Genomic DNA, 9212 nt, shown 5'->3' with positions numbered 1-9212 from the left:
ACCATAAAAAGCTCTATTAAATAAAAGAGGATACGTTTTAAATACAGAAATGACTAAAAAAGGGCTTGAGGAGCACGTAAAATAGGGCTGAAATGTGTGTCACTAGTTCATTCTTGCTCCACCATAAAAGGCACTGGAATTATGTCTTCCTGTAGAAGTGGCATGCTGAGAAGTGTCCCATTCAATCCAATGCATTCAATGGTAATGAGGATAAAACTGAGCAGGAAAAAAGCATCCCTTGGGGGGGGGGGGGGGAGAAAAACCCAAACCCAAAAGAAGTTGGATTTTGAAAGTCAACAATCGCATCTAAAAGTGTCTCTCAAGAGTTTTCCTTCTCCTCCAGAGGAGAACATCAGGGGGTTTTGTTCGGTTCACCCTACAGGAAATGTTCAGTCCTCCAATTAACTGCAGCACAGTCGTATAATACAATTGAAAAGTCAGTTCCAATGTCTTCAAAGAGCACTGGCAGTGCTAGAAGTACCCAAGTCAATCCAAAGCAGAAGAAAGAAGCACCTTTCACACCCTCTGCTGGGAGCCCGAGGAGGTAACTGGACTTGGAGGGACCTGGCAGACAGACACAGGTAGGTGGGAATCCATCCAAGCCACCAAGGCTTGCACCAAGGGCAGCAGCAGCAAGAAAAACAGGGCTACAAAAATGCTTCTCTCATCAGGGCATGGCTCAAGGTGGCCCTTCGTGTGGAGCTCAGCTCTGAAAGCCTCCGAGCAGACACACCAGTGAATTCCTTGTTGTGGTTCAGTCTCTCCAGTTGTCATGAGGAAAAAAGAAAAGGCAAAAAAAAAAGAAAAAGAAAGAAAGAAAAAAAAAAAGACACAGCCAGGATGCAAAGTCCATGATCTTGGGTTTAGCTTCTTGGGTGCTCCCCTCCTGGCAGACGTCACAACTTGCGCTGCTGAGCGTTGGACCCTTTGCCGTGAAGCTGAGGAGCATCTGAAAGACAAGAAACCCAGGTGGGAAAGGGGGTTCAGAGTCAGCCCCACGGAGCTGAGGGCAGCTGGGGCAGCCAGGTCTCTGTCTGCACACAAAAACCAGCCTTCCCTTCCAGCACCAAGGAGTCCAAGGGGAAGAGGATGGGCCTGGAGACACCTCACAAGCGGGAGCGGCCGGTAAGGGTCACGGGGAGCACTGGGGGTCTCCTGTGGCCTCCCAGAAGAACCACAGAGCAGATTGAGACTGCTGGTTGACTGCTAGGCTGTGCCCCTGTCTAACAGCCACCCTACCATGTCTCACCACCTAGGGAACTAGAAATACACAGCACTGCCTCTGAAGGTGGTTTGCAGTGACACCCATGGGACACCTTCCCCGCTGTCATGAAGCCTTTAGGTGCCCACTGATAGCAACAGGAACCACAGGATTCTAATCACTGAAGTGACAGGAGCAGGAGGGGAGGGAAAAGAGAAAATGCACTGAAGAGGGGAAAAAAAGGAAGTTGAAGGAAGCAGAAGTTTTTCAGGAGCCATTAAAACTACCATCAGCCTATGAGGTGTACTGAGATCTGCAGCTAAGCAGCAGCAGCAGCAAGCAGCACAGCACCAGCTCCTTCCCCAGCTCTGTCCATGCAAGAGCTCAGCCCAGCACGTGGCATTCCCAAAGCAAGCAGCCAGAACACCACCACAGTGCCAGCACAAGGGCACCTCCACCAGTGGAGACAACACACGAGCAAGCTCTGGATGCTCCTGCTCCGAGGCTGTTTGGTGAAGGCACCTTCACTGATGGCATCAACAGCTCCTTGAGTTGTAAGAACCTCCCAACACACCAGAGCTCTCCCAGTTTTCAGACAGAGCAATGCAGCTGTGGCCATCTCCAGCCAACCAGCTTATGCCACAGAGGAAATTAAGACATTTTTAGGATTATGGTGGTCGCTTAAATATCTACCATGGTCTTGTACCAAGCACCACCACTGGCAGCACTCCCAGAGGTGACAGCATTGAGGTCAACCTCCCACCTCTGTGTGAAACACTAAGGGCAAAAGCAGGTCCCTGCTGAAGCTCTCTCAAAGGTCAGTTTTTCCTCACTTACTCCTAGTAATATTTTGTCTCCTCCCAGCTCCTGGCACTATGTCCTGCTTCAGAGCAGCAGGTCACCCAAAAAGTCTCTTGTTGTATGTTCTAGAAGCAGTGGTGATGTAGCCACTCTGAATTCCCTCCAGTAAGAGGACAGAGCTGCTCCTCAGCAACACAGGACACATTTCACAGCCCATGTTCAAAGCACAATCAATCCCCTCACTCCTCAAGAACAATTTATAAAGAGAAGGGTCTGTCACACTGCTAGTACCTCCTCCTCCTGCTCCACCACAACACAACCACCTGCCTCAGACAAACTTCAGGAGAAGCAGCAAAGACAACAAATTGAAGTTTCATCAAACTCTTTCCTCAGCAAAACGAGCCCTGAGCTCCACAGTCAGGGGTGTTTCCCTGTTCACTGGCACTGAACTGCTGAAGAACACTTGGCCAAAACAGTAGGAACATCAGTTACTGATGGGATGAGGAACCCCCTGGAGCAGGCAAGCCCAATCTGCTGGCCCTGCATTTTAATCTGGTCAGTGCTGTGTGGATCCCTGTTACTTCTCTCCTTCCTCCATGTATTTACACAGCCCCCCCATGCAGGACTCCATTTAGGAGAGAGAAGGTGATCTTCAGAAATCATTATCACAGAATCATTAAGGTTGGAAGAGACCTCCAAGACCATCAAGTCCAAAAATCTCCTGGTTTAGGCTTATTTTTCTGCCAGCACCAGACTGGGGCAGGAAGAGGCCAAACTGCCAAATCCTCCCTTTGTCCTCACCAAGCACAGCAGGTTCCATTTACACCAGGAGCTTGTCATGAAGGAGACACAGGCCACCAGCTCAGCACCCAGACACAAGACATTCTGCTCTGACACACTTTATGGAGCTCCCCAGTAAGAAAACTCCATAGAGTCAGATTCTTCGTTCCTGGCAGACTGTGCACAAACACACAAGGCTTTAATCCTGGCAGGATAATTCCTCTCCACAGCTGAGCACCTCCAGGAGCCTGCACATGCTGGAAGCACCGAGGGCTCAGCACTCCAGTTTGCCCAGTGGAGGACAGGAGGCTCTACACCTCACGTGGCACCTGGTGGGACTACGTGGCCAACTTCCAGCCCTAGAGGAGGTGTCTGCTGAGCTACAGGATGACTCGGGCCACCCAAGACAAACACGATGGTCTGACAAGTTACCTGGCAAACTCTGTGGTAAATGAGTGGACAGGGCAGAGTGTGGGAGAGGCGCTGCATGGTGGGGGCTGGAGTGCAAGCCAGCCAGAAGACCTAGAGAGAAAAACAAAGAAAGGAGAGGGGAAAAAAAGGAACAGATACACATCGAAGACAGAAATGAGCAGAGGAGCTGCAGCAGTTAGCCTATAGCTCAGCTTCCAGCCCTTGGGACTCCTGGGATGTGCCCAAGGTTCTCCAAAAGCAACTGCTGGAGGTACAAGTGTGTGAACTACGGCGTGAAGCAAGAGCCAGAGAGGTGGGTTGGTCTGCAGTGGGCTAACGTGGCAGAGGGTTGGCATTCTTGGTGTCTGACAGCACTGGCACAAGGCAGGTGGGTGACCCTGAGCAGGGAGATACTCACTGTGGCCAAGGCCGTGGTGGAAAGTTCCTGGAGCAGGTCCTGTAACTATTGCATCCTTTGATACTCCAGCTTTTGGGGAGGAGTCTGAACTGAAGGAGATGACGTGGAGAGGGAAGGAATGGATTGGAGAGATAATACCTAACGGGGTGGGGCTCAGGGCAGCTGGCAGCTTTGGACTGCTGGACTTGTAGGATGGAGCCAGTACGCTGAGAGAGGAAGAACTCGTTAGCAGCACAGCTCCACTGGTTCCTTTCTGAAAAAAACAACAGAAAAGGGCAGTCAGGAGTGAGAAAACCAAGGGCACAGCATCACACGTACTTAAAACATCTGCAAAACAGGCAGCACACAAGAATTCCTCCCTGCAAGAAGCACTCAAGAGCTGCCAACTCGTGAGGCCTCCTGGAGGTGGCCAGGATGCTGCCCAGCCAATTGCTGTGCTCTTCTAAACGTGCCCATCCTGGATTTGCCTCCATAAGTCCCTTACCCTGGAACTGTGCCTCCCCTTGGCAGAGGAAAAGCTTAGGCATTGCCCATGAGGTCCAGGGAGGATGGTTCCTACTGACTTTTGGTAGCACAGTGCTGTTGACAAGGCAGCAAGGTTTGGTGTACCCCTGCACCCACAAACATTATCCAAGAGTTCTCCCATGGAGACAGGTCCCACTGGGGGATGCTCTTCACCTCTGCCTCAGTAACAAGCCAACAGCAAATTAATACAAAAAAAGAGTTAAGACTTTGTTGCTATAGATAAAAATGAAGATCCTTATACCATTAAACACAGGAGTTCCCCATGAGACCTCACACACCAGTCAACTCAGACCCAGAATTCCAGGCTCAGTAGCCTGCTGGGATCCCAACCATCACCTCTGTGGGTTGTGGGAGTAACTGGGGAGCAGCAGTAAGTGGAGAGAGAGAACCACCAAAGAAAGCTGGGCAGGCACCTTGAGTTTACAGCTTGGTGTCACACATTACTTATTCTACAGGTCCATTGTGGAAAAAAAGCAGCAATAATACTGAAATTACTTGTGACAACAGAAGGAAGGCCAAGTTTGCAGACCTAATTAACAAATTAACACACTTGTTTTTGTTTGTGGGATGATTTTCAGCTCTCACATTAACTTACTGCACATCCTTCTGACCCAAAGAGAAGCCCCACTGTCCCCATAACTTAGAAGTAACTTAGAAGGGCAGGAACTTTACACAACTTAGGCAAAACAAGCAGCCTGGAAGGTGCCCCAGTATTTTGCTTAGCTATTAATTTAAGCTGAAAACCAAAGCTGGAACTCATGGAGTGCAAGGGCCAGGCTGTCCCAGCCCAGAGGCAGAGAGGAACTGAAAAAAATTTCAGGGAATTCTTCTGAAATCACCACTTTTAGGGTCTGAATGGGTCAGGAGAAGGCCTGACACAAGGCCACAGGTTCAGCTGGCTTCAGGCCAGGCCAGCACAGCCCTGCTTACCGGCACAGAGGTAGAAGAGGCGGTGCTGCTAACCACAGCTGGCTTTAGGGAGGAGGTCAGCAATTTGGCCACCCCTTGAGTGCCCCCACTAGAATCTCCATTTGAACCTCCGGGAGGTGCCACCAGAGTCAACTTCTGGGAAACAGGAGTCTTCTTCAGTGAGGAGCTGGAGGAGGGGCGGGCGGAGGCCGGGCCCGAGGCAGGGGTCTGCACGCTGGGCAGCGAGCTCCCCGAGCAGCCCTGGTTTGCAGAAGCTCCAGAGGAGGAGCTGCTGGAAGAAGCCCCGTGCTTGGAGAGGGAACCAGAAACAAAGGGCGACTTGTAAGATTGTCCTGAAGAGCTGGAGCTGCCCGAGTGCTTCCCTGTGTAGGCCAGAGAGGAGGAGGAGGAGGAGGAGGAGCCTGGGCTCTTGTGGGAGCCGCTGGGGTTCGGGGGGCCGCCCGGCGACGCAGAGGGATGGAAGCTCTGAGCTTTGGTTGAGGACTTGACTTGTTGGAGGAGGGAACGTTGGGGCAGCGGAGAGGAGGACTTGGGATTCTGCAGTTTGACAAATGGAGCCGGGGAGGTGAAAGTTTTCTGGAGCTGGCTGCCTGAGTGGAAGACCTTCACCTGGGAACCCGGCAGCGGGGGGGTGGAGGGCTGAGGCCCGTGGCTTGGCCGGACCAGGCCGTGGTGTTTCTGTTTAGCCTGATGTGCATCAGGAAGGATTTTGCTGGGGGAGGCTTGGCAGGAGAGCTCTTTGTAGTTAGAGTTCTCTGTCTTTTTGTCTTGAGAAGACTGGCCCAACGCCAGAGCCTGCTCAGCCAGGAAATTTAGAGGAGACTGGAGGGAACCAGAGGATGATGTAGGGGAAGGGCTGGACTTTGGAAACGTCCTCTTCTCCTCTGAGGATGCATGAGTTGGGACCTTCTCTGGCGGAGCTTTTGGAGCTCCAGGAAGAGTGAAGTCAGGACTCCCTCCAGCTCTGCTGTTCAGCACAGCCAGTTCCTTAGAGACCGCTTCGAGGGAGGACGTGGGATTATGAATCAAGTCCTCGTCCAAGGAGTCATCCTTGAAGGTAGCAGGAGTGCCAGTGCTGCTGGCTGCTTGGGCTGTCCCAAGGGCCAAGAGTTCTCTGGTCTGGGTACTGATGCCCACAGCTCCTGCCTGGGGCTCTGAAGACAGAGCTAAGGTGCTGCTCGAGTGCATCGAAGGAATGGCAACCGATACCTTTTTCTCTGGCTTGCAGGAAGACTCCTGGAACACAAGAGAAAGCAGAGTGAGAACAGAGGCAGTCTACTGCTGAAGAGGGAAGGGAAGGTTCCCAATTTGAGGATAAGAGGCAGGATAAGTGTCTTCTGTGCCTGCCAGCCCTCCACCTCCCGCTGACATCAATTTTAGCTGCTGTTCTAGTCGATTTTCAAGCGCAATACTGACTAGAGCTACTCCACAGTACAACTTCCTTGTACCTAAAATATAGATACAAGGCTCAAACACAGGATTTTGGATGGCAGTCACTTAACCCTTGGTATATGTCAACTGTGAGAACCAGGAAACAAAGAACTCACCTTCACTTTCACCTTAGTAGGAGCTATAACTTTCTTCTTCGCCCTGTTTTGAGGGAGACAAAAGAAACAGGGTTCACTGAATGCCTGCAGGGAAACACCCAACTGGGGAGCACGCTGGGGCCCCGTTCATGATGATCCACTGAGTCTTTGTCAAGAGCCAAGGGAGCAGAGGCAGCATCTCAGGTTGCTAGGATTCAAAACCACACAGCACTCGGTGGCTGCTCTAGGAAGCCCCAACTCCCACACGGGGGAACGAATCTGGGAGCGGAGCAGAGTCCTGGAATGGCAACAGAGCAGCGAAAGCACTGGACAGACACAGCCTGCAGGGTGATGAGCTCCCACAGGAACCCACTGCTGACCCAAGCACAGCAAAAACCCCGAGAGAAACTGGTACAGAGACTGGGAGAAAAGTCACACAGTTCTTTTAGGTTCCCAGAAGAAGTCAAGGATGCAAAAGCATCTGCCAGGTTGAGGAAAATCGACCACTTGGTCTGGTCAGATGCAACCTCAGGTACAAGACATCCCTAAACTGCTGGAAGGGCATGGCTGAGGGAAGGATGATTCTACACTTGATTTCAGGCTCTCTCTCACACTTCCCCTCACTCATCCAGTGCCAAGAACAGGACCATGTGTCAAACAGGCATCAGCCTAAGCCCGTGTCATCATCCATGACAGACTGCCAGGAAGATCCACGAGACCCTCTGGCACTAAAGCACCTGCCTGGCTGGCTTCCAGTGGCTCTCCTGGTTGGCCACCCACAAGCCTGTTGCATTCATCTTCACTAGCTCGAGCTCATTGTATCCCTCCTTTTACCAGGCAACAAGAAAGAGGGAACCCAGAATCCAGCAAGGACCGACTGGACAGGCAGCAATAACCACAGTGCTGCCATCACCCTCCACTTTACCTGGATCTGCCTCCTGGGGACTAGTGCAGAGGCCTGACTCCAGTCTGCTGAACAAAGCCAGGGGACAACCTGGCTTTGCACGTTCTTATCTCTGAGCTTCCTGCTCAAGCAGCTCAGGAAAGCTGTTGTTGGGAGATGTCACAACCAACCAGCTGCTCTCCCTAGACCTCCCCGAATGAAGCAGCGCCGAAATCTCTCTGATGGGAGCCAAGTTGAGGTGCTCCTGGCATGATCCACCCAGGCCCCAGGGAACAAGGGGGTTCACCAGTTCTCCCTCCAAGGGAAAGCTGCACGATACTCACAGGACTGATGTGAGGTGTCCGTGTACACGCCTGCTCTCCTTAAACAGTGTCCTAAGAAGGGAAGAGAGCAATGAGAAGTGATATCCAGCAAGACCCAGTAGAGCAGCTGGGATCACTGGAGAGACAGAGCTGCACAGTACAGCAGGGGACTTTGGGAAATTAAAACCACAGAGAGCAAATGGATATTCCTCCCTTTTCCAGGAAAATCCTCCTCAGCTCCCCCAGATGATTCCCTCTCTGGGGAGCTATGCTTGTAGGTGCTGGAAGGGCCATTAAGGCAGTTGTTAGGGAATAACTATGGAAAAAGCTCTGCCAGCTTAAAGAGCTGACAGCCAGCTGGAGAGGCAGCACCATGAGGCAAGCTGGGTGGCACTGCTGCCACAGATGACCCAAAAGCTCTTCAGCAGCTTCAGGGGAGAAAGGTCACCTGCCCCTGCCTCAGCCAGGGCTCTAAGGATGAGAATCCTCCTCACACTGAGTGTCTCTGCCACCTCCACGGCCCCAGCAACCCCCCGAGGTGACTTTCTTGCAGCAGCACAACCATTTCTGCAACAACTGGCTAACCACGACCAACCAAGCTCCAGCCAAACCCCTTCACTCCCCAGGCCAGGTCAGAATCTCTCACACACTGGACTTCACCTACAGCAGCTGATGCCTCAGAGGTCAGGGTGAGGGGGTTATAAACACACCTTCAGTGCTGACACAGGGGACATGCTCCCCATCTGTTGTTAACAGCTCCACAGAGACTTCTGTCATCCTTTTGCTTTGAAAAACCCAGCTTATTTTAACCTGTTAACCACCTTTTAGTGCTAACTGAGGAGACAGAGTCACTGCAGGACCTCTCTGAACTCAGACACGAAGTAGCTACTCTGCCCAGCTTCAAGTTCCTCTTAAGGATGAACCTCTGTGATCACAATGACAACAAATCCAGCTGACTTGTCCATCAACTTGCTGACAGTCCTCCTGCTGCTGCCAAGCCCACCTCTCCCCTTCTGTGTGGTTGTCAGTCTACCCTCTGTCTTTAAACCACAAAGTCAGAGGCTATCTCAAGTTGGAAAGGACCCACAAAGATCATCAAGTCCAACTCTATCAAGTCCCAGCAGGAGAAACCACTGTCCCTGAGCCACTGGAAAGCAACCAGGAAAACTGCTTTTTATTGAGTCATTCTGCAGATAACTTCACTGAAAGGCCACCCTACACTGAGCCTTAGGTCAACATCTGTGTAGGGCTCTAAGAACAGTTCCACCTACAAACAAGGGGCAAAAGAAATTCTTTCCTTTTAGTCAAAGAAAAGTGTTTAAAACCCAGTAAGCTCAGCCCCTCAAACTGGTCATGTCTTAACTAAGCAGGAATCTGCACCCACCTCCTAATGCCACCACTCAGCTCCTGTTCC

At 51.6% G+C, this 9212-nt stretch overlaps 1 protein-coding gene across 1 annotated transcript in view; it reads right to left on the bottom strand.

Annotated features, from left to right (window-relative positions):
* Positions 1-896: 896 nt before the first annotated feature.
* Positions 897-9212, bottom strand: part of UBN1 (ubinuclein 1) — a 24625-nt gene continuing 16309 nt past the window's right edge. Inside the window, 6 exon segments of the mRNA XM_008941253.1 lie at positions 897-949; positions 3215-3304; positions 3612-3864; positions 5067-6302; positions 6614-6656; positions 7820-7870. Of these exon segments, the coding sequence (XP_008939501.1) occupies positions 897-949; positions 3215-3304; positions 3612-3864; positions 5067-6302; positions 6614-6656; positions 7820-7870 (1726 nt within the window).

The sequence above is a fragment of the Merops nubicus genome, unplaced genomic scaffold (genome assembly GCF_000691845.1).
Source record: "Merops nubicus isolate BGI_N331 unplaced genomic scaffold, ASM69184v1 scaffold9335, whole genome shotgun sequence".
Classification (NCBI taxonomy): Eukaryota; Metazoa; Chordata; class Aves; order Coraciiformes; family Meropidae; genus Merops; species Merops nubicus.
This window is presented reverse-complemented; position numbering and strand designations above follow the sequence as displayed.